The sequence below is a fragment of the Pollachius pollachius genome, assembly GCF_949987615.1.
Source record: "Pollachius pollachius genome assembly, chromosome: 17".
Classification (NCBI taxonomy): domain Eukaryota; kingdom Metazoa; phylum Chordata; class Actinopteri; order Gadiformes; family Gadidae; genus Pollachius; species Pollachius pollachius.
In genome coordinates, this window is record NC_136950.1 from 9,492,652 (window position 1) to 9,513,143 (window position 20,492).

At 46.1% G+C, this 20,492-nt stretch overlaps 2 protein-coding genes across 3 annotated transcripts in view; both read right to left on the reverse strand.

Annotated features, from left to right (window-relative positions):
• Positions 1 to 927: 927 nt before the first annotated feature.
• Positions 928 to 12,848, reverse strand: emilin2b (elastin microfibril interfacer 2b; the record flags this gene model as incomplete). Its single annotated transcript, XM_079754477.1, has 9 exons — positions 928 to 1,265; positions 1,450 to 1,566; positions 2,174 to 2,224; positions 2,571 to 2,624; positions 3,546 to 3,794; positions 9,351 to 11,162; positions 11,508 to 11,662; positions 12,383 to 12,508; positions 12,694 to 12,848. The coding sequence occupies 9 exons, from the start codon at positions 12,846 to 12,848 to the stop codon at positions 928 to 930; spliced, it is 3,057 nt and encodes a 1,018-aa protein (XP_079610603.1).
• A 539-nt stretch (positions 12,849 to 13,387) lies between these two features.
• smchd1 (structural maintenance of chromosomes flexible hinge domain containing 1) overlaps positions 13,388 to 20,492 on the reverse strand; it is a 36,856-nt gene continuing 29,751 nt past the window's right edge. For both annotated transcript variants that reach the window (XM_079754928.1, XM_079754929.1), the window contains 4 exons: positions 16,182 to 16,252; positions 15,823 to 15,997; positions 14,105 to 14,263; positions 13,388 to 13,888 (listed from right to left, as the gene is read on the reverse strand). In XM_079754928.1, the coding sequence (XP_079611054.1) occupies positions 13,758 to 13,888; positions 14,105 to 14,263; positions 15,823 to 15,997; positions 16,182 to 16,252 (536 nt within the window). In that variant the 3' untranslated portion in view covers positions 13,388 to 13,757. The remainder of the gene's footprint in view (positions 13,889 to 14,104; positions 14,264 to 15,822; positions 15,998 to 16,181; positions 16,253 to 20,492) is intronic.

Below are 20,492 nucleotides of genomic sequence, written 5' to 3' on the forward strand. Positions count from 1 at the left end.
ACGATTTGGGCAAATTAGTCCTCAACACTACAAACAGGGGGCAGCACATTACCAGAAAGATGTTGTGTCCACCCCTGTTGTAGGACCAGTCTTAACAGCGCATCAACAAACTCTTATTAAGCAAACATTTACACCGTCAGTGAGTTGCTGCCTTTATAAGCCAACGTAAGCATTAACAGCTGTTTACTTACCAGTCTAGAAGAAGCATTGCAAGTTCAGTATCAAATGGCATGCATTTAACGCAAAGAGCTGTATGAAACGGTGGAAGTGACAGCAATGTTGAACCAAATTTTTCTTTGCTATTTCTATAATTAATTGAATTTTTTTAAATGAGGTTACCATGGATAGCTACTTCCCATGTTGACGACACTGGACGCTGCAGTGATGGTGACCTCTTGAGGTATAACGTCGTATTACGTTACGGCCGGCGCTAGTCGGTCTATTTGCTAACTTAAGTTAAAATCTCTTCAACACAATACATATATGTCTTTGACACTGTGTCAAAACGTTTTTTTCTTCAAATTATGTTAATAGTAGTTCATTTTTAGTAGTTTTATACGTTTAAAACAAATTATCTTAAACGTTGCACCTTTAATGAATACAAAAGGCAAAATTACAACGCCTGAATAAAAACAAATAATTATACATTGGGACCTATAAACAAAGCAAAGAGTAAACAATAAAACTATTAATACAAAAAACAAAACTGCTAAATTACAATCATATTTTTCTCCCAAGTCACCATCATCACCTCATTCCTTTAAAGAGTTATTGTTTGTCATAGTCTATTATTTAGGCACTATCTGAAGCAGTGGCAGAGCTGTCTGAGGGAAGGGTTATTTGTGAATAGGGGGCAGGCTTATCTGAGGACGGGCGGGGTTATCTGAGGGCATGGGGGTGGGGTTATCTGAGGGCATGGGGGTGGGGTTATCTGAGGTTGGCGGGGAAGGGGTAGAGAAGCACGGCGCTGAACGTGGACAGGAATTCCGACGAGGCTGAGACGGCCAGTTTCCCCGCGGTCATCACCAGCCCCACCTGCTCTCCACGCTTCAGGCTGAGCACCAGGTTCAGGGTCGCCACGGCGCCCCCACATTCACACGGGCCCCGGGGCCCCTCCACCGTGGCCCCCGAAGGAGATCCCGCCGTGTAAAGCTTCTGGATGCTGCGATTGGCCACAGAGAGCACCGCCTCCACAGTCGCCCCTCGCTGGGCGGTCAGCACGCCGCTCAGCTGGTAGCGGCCGTCCAGCGGTGCCGTGAACACACCTTGAAGAGGGGGAGGGGCATAGTGAGGTGTTACACATAGGGTCACGTCAGAGTCAGATTAAATCAGTTTCAATCTGTAGCAGTCTCAAAGGGCGAGGTAGATGAAGGCTCAGATGGAACGAAAGTCCAATGAACAACATTTATGTTTGCGTGTTGTTGTGATGCTAAACATGGCGGGAGAAACCTTTAAGGGGGTTATAGTGTCCTCCGTCGTTGACCAAGACCTCGTTGAAGCGGATGATCCCAACCTCCCCAGGGAAGGAGGGGAGGCTCAACCCTGCTGAGAAACACACCTTCACCCCTGGAAACACACAGATTACCTGTTAATTAACCTGTTAATCTCACTCAGATCACCTGTTAAATAACCTGTTAATCTCATTTAGATCACCTGTTAAATAACCTGTTAATCTCACTAAAAAGACGGGTTGATTAACCTGTTATTCCCAAACGGACGACCTGGTAATCCAATTTTTAATATCACTCCCATGACCTGTTAACTAACCTACCTATCCCACAGAGATTACATGTTAATTTGCCTGTCAATCCCACTCAATTTAACATGATAGTTAACCTATAAATCCCGTACATATTACCACATTACTCAAAAAGATAACCTGTTAATTAACCTGTTAATCCTACATACATTTTACCTGTTAAATGTCCTAATCCAAAAGATTTGTTAACCCCAGGGATTACACCTGTTAATCACAGATTATGCATCTGGTAAATAACCTGTTAATCCCAAAGAGGTCACACTGCTAATGAACCTATTGATCACAAAGAGAGCAACCTGTAAATCCTAAAGAGACTGTACTGTTCATTTACACCTCCCCCAGGAATAACAACCTGCCAATCTAACACAGCAAGTATCAATCAGGGATACAATAAATGAATCAGGTAAATCCAACCTGTGGAGCCAGCAGGTTCCAGGAAGCGTAATGTATGACTCATGTATGTATCTGTAGAGAGAGAGAGTGAGAGAGAGAGCATGTTTATACATCTGTAGAGAGAGAGAACACGTTGATACATCTGTAGAGAGAGAGAGCGTGTTTATAAATATGCAGAGAGAGAGAGTACGCGTTGATACATCTGTAGTGAGAGAGAGAGCATATTTATACATATGTAGAGAGAGAATAAACTTGGATACATCTGTAGAGAGAGAGAACACGTTGATACATTTGTAGAGAGAGAGAACAAGTTGATAATCTGTAGCAACAGAGAGATGTTCATGTACTTTTGCATGCATGGTAGAGGGAGAAGGAGTTAAACAGAGAGGGTGTTTTTAGAGCTCTCTGGGGGTCTCACCTGGCCGGGGGGGCATGTCAATCTTAACCGAGACACTGGATTCGGACGAAGATGCTGTGGTGTGATGAATTGGAACAAAGTAAGAAATAAGGACGTAATAGAACAGAAAAATGACTGTATAGATTGTAATTGTTGTAAACATCTATTTTATTAATAAAAAAGTTAAACTAATGTGTTTTTTGACAATCATTGAATACAAAATGTGTTGAATTTCAATGAAAACATATTTTTTGTAGTAATTCTAAGAATGGAACCAGTTATGACTTCCAGTGACAAAGAACAGATATCATTGTATTTCATTGAAAGTAAATACTGTCATGTTGTCGCCATACACTTAACGGTTCAACGTATACGATTTGGGCAAATTAGTCCTAAACACTACAAACAGGGGGCAGCACATTACCAGAAAGATGTGGTGTCCACCCCTGTTGTAGGACCAGTCTTAACAGCGCATCAACAAACTCTTATTAAGCAAACATTTACACCGTCAGTGAGTTGCTGCCTTTATAAGCCAACGTAAGCATTAACAGCTGTTTACTTACCAGTCTAGAAGAAGCATTGCAAGTTCAGTATCAAATGGCATGCATTTAACGCAAAGAGCTGTATAAAACGGTGGAAGTGACAGCAATGTTGAACCAAATTTTTCTTTGCTATTTCTATAATTAATTGAATTTTTTTAAATGAGGTTACCATGGATAGCTACTTCCCATGTTGACGACACTGGACGCTGCAGTGATGGTGACCTCTTGAGGTATAACGTCGTATTACGTTATGGCCGGCGCTAGTCGGGCTATTTGCTAACTTAAGTTAAAATCTCTTCAACACAATACATACACGTCTTTGACACCGTCCGTCAAAACGTTTTTTAACCCTGTGGACACAAAGTGCAGATGATGGTATGGGTGCTTGTCCATGTTTGCATGTGTTTCTGTGTGTGTGCGTGCGTGCGTGCGTGCGTGCGGGTGCACGTCTCACCAGGGGCTCCAGCGTATCCGTGTACGGTGGCCATGCTGCCGTCGGCCCCCAGGACGGGCCGGGAGGCCACCTTGGTCCCTGGGGGTCCTGCCTGGCCCGTTTCAACCACTCGGGGCCCGGCCACGCTCTCCTTCTCCATGCCACCCATAGCCACGCCCCCTACTGCCACGCCCCTGACCTTAGGAGGGGCGGAGTCTTTGGAGGGGGTGGGGGCGAGAGTGGGCGTAACCCCAACCTCCGCCCGTCCACCTGAAAGAGAGGAGGAGTTTTATTTAACTTCTGAGGGAAATATTCACTCAGAACATTTCTATAAATTACCTGTCACAGATAATAATATAATAATAAAATATAATGATGTAGTCTTCCCCCTCTCCTCTCTCCTCACCTGTTTGTGACTGCTCTAACGAGAGGGTTAGGAGGAGAAGTCCCCTGGGAACCTTCCGAGGGAAACCTCCTCCCCTTCCACCTCCACCTCCTCCTCCAACCTTCTAATCATGGCGGCCTACTGATCATCTCCAATTAGCTCTCGAATTATCCTCTTGTCCCTCCCTCTCTCTACAGCCCTCAGGACATCAGAGACCGGCGCACTGTTCCCAGGGTTCAAACCCTGCAATGTGAAGCAGTGTCTAGTTCTACACCACATATCTAGAACTAACTTCTAGTTTATATCTACCACCACATATCTAGGACCAACTTCTAGTTCTCTACCACCACATATCTAGTACTACCTTCAACAACATCAGAGGTTTTGCTCTATATACTTTTAATTCAGATCTGTAAATGCATACATTTATTTTCATCTTCTTATACTATTATTCTAAATGTAATTGTCTATTATTATTGTGATTGTCCCTCAAATCACACACACACACACACACACACACACACACAGTTGTTGTCCCCTGTACCCATACATTCCTGTGACAGCTGACTAATCCAAATCTTAAAATCTTATCAGGAGCCAGGGGGCCCGCTTCTCCCCAGGCCTTCAAGAGTCTTAAATAGAGCCATATAGACCAAGACGCTGAACACACACACACACACACACACACACACACACACACACACACACACACACACGAAACTGATAACCATCAATGTCATTAATTGCAATAGTCATAAATAACTATTGTGTAAGTTGTTGTTTTACTGTCTGAAGGCAGAACATTGTCTAAAGCCGTCTATCCAAAACCACTTCTCCCCTCGGGACAATAAACATTACCTTATCTTTCCTCTGATGCTGAACAAGGTAACACTGCCTGTAAAAGTGAGCAGCATACCAAGATGCACCACCCATCTAACCCACCCTACCCCCAACCGGCCTATACAACCCCACCACCCCTCTAACTTACCATAGCCCCAACCAGCCTCTATAACCACCCCGTCCATCTAGCCCATCCTACCACCACCCAGCCCCTATAACCACCCCGTCTATCTAGCCCAGGGGTCTCAAACTCAACCTTACCTGGGGGCTGAGTAGAGTCTGGGTCAGGCTGTGCCGCATCAAGTATTCCACGGAAAAAAGGTGCACAACTGACCCAATCTAAGCTAATGATCGGGCTATAATAAGATCACGTTGGCTATGTAATCGCTGACAACAGGGGACAATTAATAGTGGTTGGTGGAAACTAGGACATTTTAGCGTCCTTTGGCTTTTGTCGGGACTCAGGACATGCAACTCAAAATTGGGACTGTCCCGGCAAAACCGGGACATCTGGTCACCCTACCACAAGTGATAAAAAGCGTGGCAAGCAACTCAGCAGAAATGTGCGTTCGACAACAACCTGCGGGCCGCACTAACACTAAATTTTGATGTCAAGTAGAAGGCCACAAAATATCATCCCGCGGGCCTCAATTGGCCCCCGGGCCGCGAGTTTGAGACCCCTGATCTAGCCCATCCTACCACCACCCTGCCTCTATAACAACCCCACCCGTCTGGCCAACCCTACCACCAGCCAGCCCCTATAACCACCCAATCTGTCCAGCCCACCCTTACACCACCCAGCCCCTATAAACCCACCCCTCTAAAGCTTCCTACCCCCACCTGCCTCCCAGCTAGCCCCTATAAACCCTGCGGTAGGCGGCCCATTAGCTCTAACAGTGGACAGCAGAACAGTTTAGGGGCCGTTAACCATGCAGGGAGGGTCGACATGTGTTTTACGTGTGTGTGTGTGTGTGTGTGTGTGTGTGTGTGTGTGTGTGTGTGTGTGTGTGTGTGTGTGTGTGTGTGTGTGTGTGTGTGTGTGTCTGTGTTTGTGGGTAGCCAAGGTATTTTGTGCAGACGGGGCTTTGATCAAAGTAATTGAAAGCCGTCCAGAGCCAAGGGCACTGCAGCAGTAAACAAGGAAATCATTTGGCTTCACTTACATATGTGTGTGTTTTGGAGTGTATATTTGTGTGTGTGTGTTGGATGTGTGTTTGCTTATGTGTGTGTGTGTGTGTGTGTGTGTGTGTATGTGTGTGTATGTGTATGTGTGTCTGTTGATTAACGCAGAGTGCAATAAAACGTTACAAGTTGCTTGTTCCAAACCAGATTTGCGCCCGCTACACTGAACTACTCAGTACATTGAAGTTCACCAAACATAACAAACTAAACAAACAAGAAATGAAATAAACAAAACGTAACTGGCTTAAACCAAACTCAACATCAAAATGTTTAAACCAATCATTTGCAACCTCAAGTACCAAAACATAGACGCCTTCAGAGATTCTGCAGGCGAGACCGTAGACCACAGGTTGGGTCTTGCTGGAGACATCATCTCATTGGTTTGGACCAGCCAATCGTGAGCTAAACATCCGGGCTCAACAGAGTTTCTGAAGGCGAGACCCTAGACCACAGCTTGAGAATGTGCTGGAGCGATCATCTCATGGGTTTGGATCAGGTCCGGACACGTCCCAGGACCCTCTCTGATCTCCCCAAGGGTCCGTCCCTCCCCCTCCCTCCCCTCCCTCTCCCACCCAGAGCTGGGTGATGAAGCTCTCAGATCTCAGGGGATGTGAAGGTTTGATTGCAGTGGGACAAGCTTTAGGACCAGCAGAGGGATTAGGAGGAATCATATCATGGGCTTGGTAGGAAGGTAGTCTATTTTAGTGGTTAGGGTGTTTTACTCCCTTCTGAAGGTTCTTTGTTGAAACCCCATTATCCTCAGTCTACCTGTAGGCATCCTTGAACAAAATGCCCTACCCCTACCTGCTCCTTGATGACCTGTCTCTGTACTGTCTAACCCCTACCTGCTCCTTAATAACCTGCCTACCTGCTTCTTAATGACCTGTCTGTACTATTTAGCCCTACCTGCTCCTTAATGGCCTGTATTCTGAACTCACTTGTACAGTCAGTCAGTCCATTTGGATGAAGGCATATGCTCCATGATGATGGTAAATATAATGTAATAGTGATGGCCCACCAGAGGGAGAGGTTGCTACTCTGGCAGGAAGAAAGAAAAATGGTTGTATTTTAGGAACTCATCTGAATAATGGGGATGCATTAAGTCTTGGCTGGTTTCCACACAGGGAACCCCAGATGGGCTAGATGATACTGGGAGCCTATTCTAGCTGGTGGGGTCTGGACCAGATCTTGGGAAGTTAACCCCCCAGATGAGCCGTAGTAGGGTGGGGCTGTGCCCCAGCGACTCTGGGCCTCACATCCGTCCAGCTAACACACACTCTTTCATCGCTACAGTCGGGCCAGGGAGGGTTGTGTGTGTACTGATCTATTGACCCTTACATCCGAGCAGGCCGTGTTTAAGGAGGGAAGGTTGGAGAATACGAGTCATCAGACTCAAGAACCCTTGGAACCACCGCAGCAGGGGTCACTATGACAACGGCGGAGGAAACAGATTGGATGAGACAGCAGATGATGTCACACCAGGAAAGCTGTGGAGCAGCCATGTGGGAGACCCCATCAGTAACCCGCGGCCCCTCATCTCATCCCTGCCTCCCCCCTCAGGAAGATTTTCAACTCAGAGTAGATAAGCAGAGACAATGGAAACAGAGTTGGTCAGCAGAGGTTACAAGACGAGCAGCTGTTGGTCGATATCAGAAGCCGTTTGGGCGTATAGTGCTTTGTAACGGAAAGTACATTCTGTAGTAAAAATAGGATATTGGATCAGTTCTAAATAGGGCAGTGATGAGATTCGATCACGTGTTTGATGTTGGCCTAAAAGGGCCACAATAAAAAAATGTCCCAAGGCGGAAGGAATGAGTAACTCTGTCCTTTGGGGATGACTGGTGACTCATCTCCTGGTGACAGCAGAGTGACTAACCCACACCGACCAGGGGGTGGAAACCTTTCAACTCACCATGGGTGTGTAGCTCGTTTTGGGGGGGAAGGGGGTAGGCTGCAGTACAGTACCCGTGCAACCCCATTCTCCCAGGAGACGCAACTCACCAGCGACACGGAAACACACACACGCAACCCCCAACTTAACACTGACCCCCACAGAGCAATTTGTGTGTGTGCTCATGCTGAGAGAGACGAGCCAGCATCGTACCGACAGCCAAGCAGGGGGAACAGGGGGGGAGCCAACACATTGCTCAACAGCATCAGGTCGCTTATTAAAACTAGCAGCATGTGTGTTTCATCAGGCCTGCCTACCGGGAGCCAGGGCATTGCTGCAAAGAGATCCAGCTCGCTCTCACGCTAATGCTAATACACGCTGTCGATGCTAAACACGCCGCAACCGCTAATACATGCCGCTAAGACCAATGCACAAAGCTAAAGCCAAACATGAGCGGGCATTATAGTCGCTGGATGCATAGTTCCTTAAGTGCGCTGACAGTCTATCCAAGGCAAGGGTATTTAAGTTTGGCGTTTAGCCCAAACAGTTCCCTCGCTCTCCGTGCGGAGCTCTTTCAGAGCGACCCGCAACAAAGAGCGGTATGAACTCTGCACGAGGGCCGCGATGACGCCATTTTTGGTTTGCGACGACTCGTAGAAACAAAGCACTCCGTGATGATGCAGGTGTTGGCCTCAGCTCTGTCATCTCTCCAGTTGTAGGCCGACATTGTTTTTCAATAACGTGACATCCGGAATGGTTTACTCTGCTTATACCTACAGTTACCAACAATCATAATTTCTACGTTTTGTTAATCTATAACAATGTTGGGGTTTTATCAGGGTGGGGAACGGTTTCTCCCCACCAAGTTTTTTTAATAATGTTGAATTTATTACTGTGAAAAACTGATCATTACTTTATATGATGAAGAAATATTTTAAACCACTGAATGTTGAAGTGGTGAACCACAAGGGAAACATTTCACCGGGTGATTTGGTACCGGGGATGAATCACGTTTGGGCGTAGTGGACATAAATCTTAAATGTTGGTATATGAGTAGCAGTAGAAGAGTCCCATCTGTGTTATATTTACAGGCAGTGTTATGGCTGGCTTACTTACCCGACCGACATCATATAGTGTAAGCATGTTCTCATAGTGCGAACAGGGATGGAACTTCCTATTCAGAAAGCTTAGGTCCATCCAAAGATTTTCAGTCAACTACCTCAGTATTGCACATCATCTCAAGACAGGCTATTTGTTAACATTCTGGGTTTGGAAAACATGCCCTACCGGTCCTTAATTGAATGTATAGCTGAATTTACTGTTCTTCTAAATGACTAAAAAAAGTAGTCATCTTGACTACTGTCCTGCCAGATTTCGCTCTACACATCTTCTGAAGGCAGAACTTGTATTTTCTGAACCCGGAGCCCTAGAACCTTTTTCTGATCGGTGAAATGTGTTAAAGGTGAGCTGCTGCTCTGATGAACGAAGGTGTTAAAGGGTGGTGTTTAATACCAATGAGGATGTTTACCTTCGGTAACCCGGGTACTGCCTGTGAGGAGGTCTTCAGACCCACTAGACGCCTGGTCCTGGAGGGCCTGAAGGGTTCCTCTAAGCTGGGCGATGCCCCGGCCCTGAGCTCTCAGGGTCCCGTTCAGCTGGCTGACACTCGTCCACAAGCCGCTCACATTTTTGTTCAGAGCCTCCTCGATCTCCTGCAGGTAGCCAGACATCGGGTCCAGCTTGTCGCATACCTTCTGTAGACTCCGGCCCATGTCTTGGGTTTGGACCTGGCAGTCACCGGCCTTGGTCCTCACCTCCCTGCGGAGCTCTTCCAGCCTGGCCCAGATCTCCAGCTGGTCCTTGGCTGGTCCTCTGCTGGCCTGGGTGCAGGTGGCGTTGAGGTCCTGGAGCTCCTGGGAGTGTTGAAGAACAGAGCTGTCCACATTTGACATGGAGCCCTCCAACCTCTCCAGCCGGGCTTGCAGGAAACCCAGTTCACTCCAGGTGTCCTCAAGGCTGCTCCGGCTGTCATTGGACAGATGTCTCAGAACCCCTTGCTCCTTGGAAGCCAATTGGCCGTTGACACTGTTTTGGGAGGGGTCAACCTCATTCCTGGAGCTCAGAGTTTGGTCTTGTTCTCGTTCAGTGTTCTCTACAAACGTTGGTTTGCACTTGTTGCACTCTTTTGAATACAACCTGTCTATGGTGTCCAGTCTCCCCTCCAATATGTTGACGTAGTTTCTCTGAGAGTTCATCTCGCTATGAAGAGCAGCGAGACCTTGTGCTTCTGCAATCCCAGTCTGGGAGTTAAGACGTTCGTCTTCCTTCTCCTCGAGAGAGGTGATTCTGTCCTCCACAAAAGTTATCTTGTCCTCCAAAGTTCTCCTCAGATCTTCACATCGCTGGTCCGCTTGATTTCCAAACTTCTGCTCCCCTAAGAGGCTCTGAGCCTCCATGTTCTTCTCGAACAGGTTCAGACGGAGCTCAACGTTTCCCAACCGGGCCAGAACAGCCTCAGAAGCGTGGATGTCTGGAACAGAAACACCTACAACAACCTTTTTGCTCTCCAACACTTCCAACTTGGTTCTGACGTCCAGGATCTCTTTGCGGAGGTCCGACTCCTTGGAGTCCATGAGCTCGGCCAGGCTGAGGTAGTTGTTCTCCTGTGCCTCCGACTCTCCCTGGGCCGACATCATCTTATAGTCGCAGGAGTTCTTCAGGTCGGCCATCTTTATCTCCATGCCCTCCATCAGCTCATCCCTCAGAGCTCCGAGCTTCTCGTCCACGTAGGCTCGCAGGGTCGTGTCTCTGCCCACGCAACAAGAAGAAGACGAAGAGGACGAAGAAGACGAAGAGGATAAGGGGGGAATGGCCGGGGAGCCCTGCGAGACCTCCATCAGCAGACGAAGCTGCCCGTCGTGGTGGTCCACCCGCCCCTGGAGCTCGTCCAGGGCGTTGCTCTTGGTCTCCAGCGTGTCCACCACCTGGTTGATCCTGCCCAGTACCTCGTCGTCGTGCGCCGGGTCGTGCTCCAGGGAGAGCCCCTGCAGCTGGAACATCTCGGTGTCCCCGCCCAGGGCTCCACTCGGCGGGCGCCGCTCGTGGAGCAGCGTCACCAGCATCTTGCTGGCGTCCTCCTGGAGGCCCAGACGCAGACCCGAGCTCATGTCCGTCATGGCCACCTGCATGTCCAGCACCATCTGGGACAGACGCTGGATGTCCTCCTCCATGCGCTGCAGCGTGGAGGGGGTGTCCTGGGCCCCCCGACCCCTCTGGTGCTCAGCCTGCCACCTCCAAGAGTGGGGCTGCTGCCCCTCTACCCGAGGCTGGTCTTGATCCGCTGGGGATAAGAGAGGACATGGATGACTTGTGCACTTTAATTCTGCACTTCTGGATATCAACGGCATGCTGTTGTACTATAGTGAAAACACAATAAGTTGAGTCTGATTTTATACCTTCGAATTATTTAGGATATATTTGAAACATTTTTGGACATTTTTCAATGTTTTTTTTCAAGGATTGTTATATGGGGTTCGAACCCCAGTGTCCACAGTCCTTGAACAAGAAGCCCTCTTACACCTACCTGCTCCTTAATGACATGTATTTGTAAACCATCACTGTGTAAAAATGACTGAACAGCAGTACACAGTAAAAAAATAATGCATAACATGATAGGATCTGTTACTGGGGGCTCGGTGCGGGGCAGCCGGGGTTTGCCGTGGAGATCCACCCTTCGGCTCGCTGCAGTCGTAACCCTGGTAACCTGGACAACACCTCCACTCCAGCTCTGTCAGCTGCCTGTAGCCGATCTTGTAGGTCGGCCGGAAGTGTCTCCGCTGGCTGAACACCACATCAAATCGTGTGATGGTCAATACAGTGTATAGTTACAACGTACAATGCACAATGTAAAATATCCACGTGGTACATGTAATTCATTCCTATATTAATATAGTAATAGACCATGAAGTTTTGGTCGGATGTTAAAGAACTTATTCGTCCGACTTTGCCTGTTAATATTAAGTAATAGAAGAGGCTTTACTACAGATATAAAGTTTCAAACCTTCCATCTCGCTAAATTTGGACTAGTCACCATCATTTAGTCATTCTATTGGCAGTGGATCTATTTTCTCTTGTCGGGAAATCAAAAATGACCGCAAGAAGGGTTGGCTAAAATATCGCATGGTTTATGTCTCGGATTCTTATTATAGGATAGGATGTCTCTCCAAGAGTGTCCCGAGCCATCGCATAACGCAGCGATGGTTTGATCTGCAGGAAGTGTCCAAATTGCCAATGATGAAAACTGAAAACCGTTTATCATTCCAAATCCAACTACAATCTTGAGACTGAATTGATCCCTAAAATGTAGAACAGCAATGAACCAAACCCAAATTTCCACCCACACCGAAGTGCCAACTTCTCACCCAAAGTAAATAATAAGTGAGGAATCAATTCTCTCATTAACAAGACAACCTGAAATAGATTAAAAAAAAAAGTGAATTGTTGTCTCGGATGAGAAGAAAAGTCAACTGAAGGGTAAAGCTTAATTCAACGGAAACTTACCCTTGCTGTTGAGCGCAGTCCGGGTACCTCCCCGGGCACGGCCTGTGCTCCGGCTGGACGAACACCTCCGTGCCGCTCAGCACCGCACCGCTCACGTTCTTGTGCACGACATGCGCACACCAGTTTCTGTAGAGATAAGGTCAGTTGGACGTTGATGAGTACAACTCCAAGTCTAATTTTGCAGACCTGTCAAGAATCCTTCTGTCAAGCACCTTTTTTTTTCTTCCGCCAATTTCAAATGGCACTTACACGTTTAATATTAAAAGACGTACAATAGGAGTACAAATGGTAACGTAATAAATAGAACTCACTTGTTTCTCTGTCGAGGCTCCCCTCCAGAATAAGCGCTCCCTTGAAACATGTTGTACTGAAACGGCGTTGCGCTGATAATTGAGAAAGTAATGAATAGGCCCAAGTAAATAGGGAGATATTTAATTAACCCAGGTGAACGAGTGAGATGATTCATCGTTGCCTGAAATCGATTGGTTACTATTTAATAGAGAAAGTAGAATAAGGTCCTCGCTCGTGCCCGTGGCTTTGCGTTGTTTCCAGTATAGAAGCAACCCCGGACCCGAATCTCTGTGCTGTGACGTCCGGGCCTCACTACCCTACTGACAAGATGCCTTTTTCCGTTTTCCATCGGAAACCAACCCCCTGATAGGAGACACCTCCCCCCCACGGCTCCTCTCCGCACCCCACAACACAAGCCATTATTTTAGACGTTCATTCTACATCTAAACACCAGAGCTGAGGCTGCTGAAGTCTTTTTGTTGTGTATTCTGTCAAATACTGGATGCTCCGATCGTTACAGAGCCAAAATGATGCGGTTTAGTGGATTTTTTTGTGATGATGGTTTATATAGGGAAAGGGCTTTTAGAATGCCCTTGTATAAATCTATATATTCCTCTCTTAAGTGAAGATGGAAATGGTTTCTCCTGAAATAATAACATTTACATGTGATGGAAAAAGTTCCATAAATGAAATCAAGAAACAAGAATGCCATGACACATATCATCTTGCTTTTAAATAAACTCAACAAAACTTGAAAACAGGTTGACAAGCCTCTTAAATTCTATGGCTGAACATTTTAATAGTAAACAGTAACATGTAAAAGGTGCATGCAATACTGCTTTGAAAAGAGCAGAAAAAAACATATTTGTGATAAAATATTGAACACATACAAAAAAAAATCTCTGATGCACGCAGAAACATTTTACGTATACTCATTTAACGTAACCATAATTTTTTTTACTAAAAGTGCATTATCTGACTTTAATATATAAATGTATACAAATGCCATTTGCCCAAGGTGGAGCATGTAAACAATTTCAGAAGGCAAAGGCTATAAGAGCGGCAGGAGATCCAGAGGGGGGGTCTACAGCTGGGTCCTCCGTGCAGAGGCCCGGGTCCTCTTCTGGGGGGGGGCGGCTGCTCCCCCGGCCACCTCCTCCTCCTCCTCCTCTTCTCTGAGAGCTCGCCTCCCCGATATTGGTACCGGAGTCCGCTCTGAGGACACCAAGAACACCAAGAGAGAATAACTAAAACGAGCCAATTAGCTCCTAGCTAGGCTACTACCCTTCTGTGGTGTGAAATCATTGTATCAGCGGCAAGCTAGGCTACTAGCCGTCTGTGGTGTGAAATAATCGCTCAAGGCTAGTTTGGCTAATAGCCATCTGAGGTCTGTAATAATAGTTTTAGCCCCTAGTTTGACGACTAGCCTACCGAGCTGTGACTCAATCTCCATCAACTTCCGTTTATTCTCATCCATATCCTGGTTCATCTTCATATTCTCTGGTGATTGGAGCTTCTGGATATGAGCGTTCAGTTCTTCCTTGGCTTTCTTGCTGGCCTCAAAGGCTCCTAGGTATCCTTGTAGATCCTCTGAGATAACAGAAAAAAACATGGATTACAAAACACAGCAGCCCTTAAACAGCACAGTTCAATTACACTACTGCACCGAATAACCGCCATAGCTAGTGGACGTAGGTGACAACTATCTCATCCACCATAAAGATGACATATTATACCACCAGGTGTGAATGTGATTAGCCGTTACAAGCCGTTTTTAAAATCGCCCTATTCTGACATCACAAGTGGGCGTGTCCACTTGTATGACGGATAGATGAGCAAAGTTTACTACAGTCCACTGGATAGGCTGGTAGACTGATCTATCCAGCACATATCTAGGTGGGCATGCCCACTAGTGATGTCAGAAGAGGCAGATTTTCAAAACGGCTTGTAAAGGCTAATCACACTCACACCTGGTGGTATAATGTCACCTTTAAAATTCACTTCAGGGATGACCGTTTCGTGTGCCCTCAACGTCTTCAAGATTCAAGATTCAAGATTCAAGAAAACTTTATTTATCCCCAGGGGGCAATTCTGCTTCCCCAATGAAAGAGGAATGGAGTGGGTTCACTTAACGTGTACGTTCATTTGTTACGACTCATCATCTATTCTACAAATTAGGGATCGACCGATATGGATTTTTTTTAGGGCCGATACCGATACCGATTTATTTTTCGTCAGCCTTAGCCGATAACCGATACGCCGATACCGATTTTCTTGAGCCGATACTTGGAGCCGATACTACCCTGGAAATCCAGAGTTCTCGCGAGAGCACAATTTGAATTTGCTCAGTGAGCCACTCTGGGAACGAGTAATCTACTGGTGTGGAGTGCGGTAAATGACGAGACAAGAGACGGAGATGGGTCGAGTCAGCTTTACTCTCCACTTCAAAACTAAACAAGTCACTCCAGCATGAGTTCAAACGTAACAGCCGTAAACCAGAACACCCGTCAACCCGAACTGTCGTAAACCCTTTTCCTTAAAGGAACAGTCCCTTGGTGAATGTCTTTATTATGTTGTTGTGGGTCACCACACTGGTGTATATTCTGGGCCTCCCCTGGGCCAGAACATTAATCAATCACATCGATGTATCAATATAGGCGGGCCAAAAGCGTTGCTGTTTTACCGACCGGATACGGCAAGAGTCTTATCTATCGGTTAGCTCCACTGGTTTGGATACGTCACCCCTTGTATTCTTTTGATATTTTCAAATGCTTGCTTGGTGCCGCCCCTCGAGTTGGGCCATTTTCATTACTCGTTGCCAGACCCTACAGCTTTCTAGATGTGGGTCTGAATTTCCAGGCTAAGCCTCCCTCAATTTACATCATAAAAACGACACAATGATGATAACAAATGTTATAATGTCTCAATTTTAAAAAATGTACATTTATTGAACTGTCTGTAAATCATGACAAAAAAAAAAGAAGAATCGGCCGATACCGGAAAAAAAATCGATACATGTAAAAAACGCAAATATCGGCAGATTGTATCGGCCGGCCGATATATCGGTCGATCAGTACTACACATCATACTTATCACCAGACGTCAATGCATTAGTCAACTTTGGTGGCCTCTGTAGAAAAAAGGGTTACCTATGTCGCTTCTGAGTGTGTGGTACTGGGCAGGATAAGGGGCCCCGAACACCCGGCCCTGCATGGCGCTGAGGGCCGGTGCTCGGTTCTGGGCGCCTCCAAACTTGCCCTTTCCGCCAATACGCTCGCCCCGGCGGGTCAGGAGGGTGGGGCAGGGTCTGTTGCTCTGGACCACCTGTAGACCACAACCACACTCTCATGAGGAGACCACCTCTGTGTTACCGTACATTACACTCTCATGAGGAGACCACTGCTGTGTTGCACAGATGTAAATGTTATACATGCACGGTGATATGTATCTGAATACACTCTTCCTGTAGGACTATATAATATATGTATATATCCATAGTTATACTTACACTCTTTCTGTAGGCGTTTCCAGCATCCAGGTCATCGATGAGGATGGTATCTCCCAGTAGATTCTTAAACACTGAGAGATTAACACTTTTTTTTTTTTTAAACAAACCAAGTGTGTTGAAGTCACAATGGGTGACACACCAACACCTATTGCTATTAGAATTCTTCACCATTCAGAAGCAGGTCATTACTGAGCAGGTAGGGGTTAGACAGTACAGAGACAGGTCATTAGGGAGCACGTAGGGGTTAGACAGTACAGAGACAGTTCATCAAGAAGAAGGTAGGGGTTAGACAGCCCAGAGACAGGTCATTCATGTGATTCATTTGATTTGGTCATCTGGCTTTCAAACAGACCTTCTCCATTTATTTCTAAGCAAAATGATGTCAGCCCAAGCCAGGGGCCTCGACGACCAGCCTACATCCCTTGTTGTCTAAACTAAACTACCCTTCATATATAGTGGTCTAAAACTAAACATGGCAGTCACTTGTTCCCCAGCAGTGGAGTGATGCTTGATGTGTGCAGGGGTCCAACAGCACCACTGGTCCCAGGAGAGAATTACTCACAAACTAATGACGAACACACACACACAAACGGTCCCACACACACCCGCTGGATCTGCGGTTCCCTATGTCTGGAAGCGTTTAGGGTCAGGAATGGGTTGAAGTGGCGAGAGGAAGCACCCCAACAAGAGTAAACACTGCTGCATTCTGGGACCTCTGATGAAACGCGTTCTGGCATTGCTCGGTCAGGGGAGTTTGAATTACTGTATTAGATCACTGCCTTGTAACTTTGATCAAACGTCTATATATATCAGTGGAGGCTTCTCCAGTGAGGAGAGGGAGGAAGATCCTCCTTAACATTGTTGAGAATAAAAAATGTAGATTGTTCAGACAACTGTAATGAATTAATGCCCTTAAATATGACTACTTTAATGCCTTTGAATATGTAATGTTCGTTTCCCTGGGTAAAGGGACATTAGCACCCCCTATCGCCTATTGACAATTACTTCAGGGAGGACGTTCCTCCCTCAGCCTCCATTGACTCCCATTAATTTCCCCAAAAGTGTTGGCGGCCGGTGAATAACATGGGGTTCAATGGGAGAGAGGAGGAAAGTCCTCCTCTGAGTGGGTGTGACTTGCTAAGGGATCTGGATCCCGCCTACGTCTATTCACGAATAGGCTTGAGCCCTGGCTGTGCTATGAACCAATAAGCAGAAGCCCTGGCTGTGGAGCAGCCTGGAGGGAGGGGTTATCCCCTCACGTCTAGGCTACGAGAACCAACGAACCCGCTCAGTCGTATGCCTCGTTTCCACCGAGCGTTGCACTACTGTTCGTTGCGGTACAGTGCGGCTATGTTCGCTTATATTGGCGTTTCCGTAGCCGTTCTATAAATGAATGTATTGTCCCTCAATCTTAATTGGCTTAACACCATGACCAACATTCTGAAACATCCATTAACATCCACATTTGCCTCAGACAATGGCTTACAGCCCATGTAAATATTTGTGAAATAATTTTCTTGTTGTTCTTTTAATTGTTTGTTACTCTGACCGTTCTGTTTGATATTTTGGAAAGGATGTTAGTGAATGATTCAGAGCATGATGCGTTTTAAATTTTCCTAAAACAATTGTAGCTGGAAATAAACAGCCAAATTACAACCAATAGCTTCAGTCATTGAGGGCAAAAATAGGCCCAATGACAGGCCCAGATTTAGTTTTACAAATCAAGAGTAGGCCTGATTTGACTAATTGGCTTTGCATGCTTTCCTACTGCCCTTGTAGTCCAAGACATGCTGCCCACCAGCTTTCAAAGTACAATGCTGCCACCCTGAAACAACTTCAGTTTCACATACTATTACACCATACACCATTAACAGTGCAAGCAGGCCAGTGCAACCAAGCGTGCAGTCCTTCCTCCCTCAATTTAAAAACCACCAGCCGCCACTGATATTACAGTGGGGCAAAAAAGTATTTAGTCAGCCACCAATTGTGCAAGTTCTCCCACTTAAAAAGATAAGAGAGGCCTGTAATTTTCATCATAGGTATACCTCAGCTATGAGAGACAAAATGAAAAAAAAATAAATAAAATCCAGAAAATCACATTGTCTGATTTTTAAAGAAATAATTTGCAAATATGGTGGAAAATAAGTATTTGGTCAATAACAAAAGGTCATCTCAATACTTTGTTACATGCCCTTTTTTGGCAATGACAGAGGTCAAACGTTTTCTGTAAGTCTTTACAAGGTTTTCACACACTGCTGCTGGTATTTTGGCCCATTCCTCCATGCAGATCTCCTCTAGAGCAGTGATGTTTTTGGGCCTTCGCTGGGCAACGTGGACTTTCAACTCCCTCCAAAGATTTTCTATGGGGTTGAGATCTGGAGACTGGCTAGGCCACTCCAGGACCTTGAAATGCTTCTTATGAAGCCACTCCTTCGTTGCCCGGGCAGTGTGTTTGGGGTCATTGTCATGCTGAAAGACCCAGCCACGTTTCATCTTCAGTGCCCTTGCTGATGGAAGGAGGTTTTCACTCAAAATCTCACGATACATGGCCCCATTCATTCTTTCCGTCACACGGATCAAACGTCCTGGTCCCTTGGCAGAAAACCAGGCCCAAAGCATGATGTTTCCACCCCCATGTTTCACTGTAGGTATGGTGTTCTTTGGATGCAACTCAGCATTCTTTCTCCTCCAAACACGACGAGTTTAGTTTTTACCAAAAAGTTCTATTTTGGTTTCATCTGACCATATGACATTCTCCCAATCCTGTTCTGGATCATCCAAATGCTCTCTAGCAAACTTCAAACCTGCCCGGACATGCACTGGCTTTAGCAGGGGGACACGTCTGGCACTGCAGGATTTGAGTCCCTGGCGGCGTAGTGTGTTAGTGATGGTAGCCTTTGTTACTTTGGTGCCAGCTCTCTGGAGGTCATTCACTAGGTCCCCCCGTGTGGTTCTGGGATTTTTGTTCACCGTTCTTGTGATCATTTTGACCCCACAGGGTGAGATCTTGCGTGGAGCCCCAGATCGAGGGAGATTATCAGTGGTCTTGTATGTATTCCATTTCCTAATAATTGCTCCCACAGTTGATTTATTCACACCAAGCTACTTACCTATTGCAGATTCAGACTTCCCAGCCTGGTGCAGGTCTACAATTGTGTTTCTGGTGTCCTTTGACAGCTCTTTGGTCTTGGCCATAGTGGAGTTTGGAGTGTGACTGTTTGAGGTTGTGGACAGGTGTCTTTTATACTGATAAGGAGTTCAAACAGGTGCCATTAATACAGGTAAACAGCCTCTTAAAGAAGAAGAAGTTACAGGTCTGTGACAGCCAGAAATCTTGCTGGTTTGTAGGTGACCAAATACTTATTTTCCACCATAATTTGCAAATAAATTCTTAAAAAAATCAGACAATGTGATTTTCTGGATTTTATTTTTTCATTTTGTCTCTCATAGCTGAGGTTTACCTATGATGAAAATTACAGGCCTCTCTCGTCTTTTTAAGTGGGAGAACTTGCACAATTGGTGGCTGACTAAATACTTTTTTGCCCCACTGTATAAATATATATCTACGACAGGATGGGTGGAGCCCAGCAGGTGCTATATATATATATATATTAGTGCTGTCAGTTTAAGGCGTTATTAACAGCGTTAACGCAAACCAATTTTAACGGCGTTAATTTTTTTATCGTGCGATTAACGCTCTTTTGGCTTGGCAAACGTTGTCGTTTTTTCACCTGCTGTCTAGCAACAACTAGTCACGTTAGAAAAACTACAACACCATACATGATCTAGCTACACCGGAAACAAAACAACAAGCACGCCGCACAAACTTCTTGGGACAAGCAAGGATACGGACCGGGTGAAAAACTCCTTAAAAGTGTGTGTGTGTTTGTGTGTCACTCTGTTCGAGACTGCACGAGAGTTCAATGTTGTCATTAGCTGTTACGTCTTTCTGACCAATCGCAGTTCAAGGTCACCTGGGCTGTGCCACATCGGGAGGGGTCGCTCAGTTACTGCCCTCTAGACAAAATCGACTTGTTTGCGATGTTGACAGTTTGTGAGAGGTTGCTGGCGCACAACTCAGGCTGCCGGACGGCGCTGCAAGGAACTTTTATAAACGCAATATTGTTATCCCGCAGTAATCAGCCCGACAGCCCTGAAACGTTAACGGCCCGTCGGGAATTCTCCTGACTCTCCCGATTACCACTCTGCCACCGTGTGTGTGTGTGTGTGTGTGTGTGTGTGTGTGTGTGTAGGCTTTATTCGATATCCTGGTAATGTGTATAGGCCTACGTACAGTAGGAATATTCATAC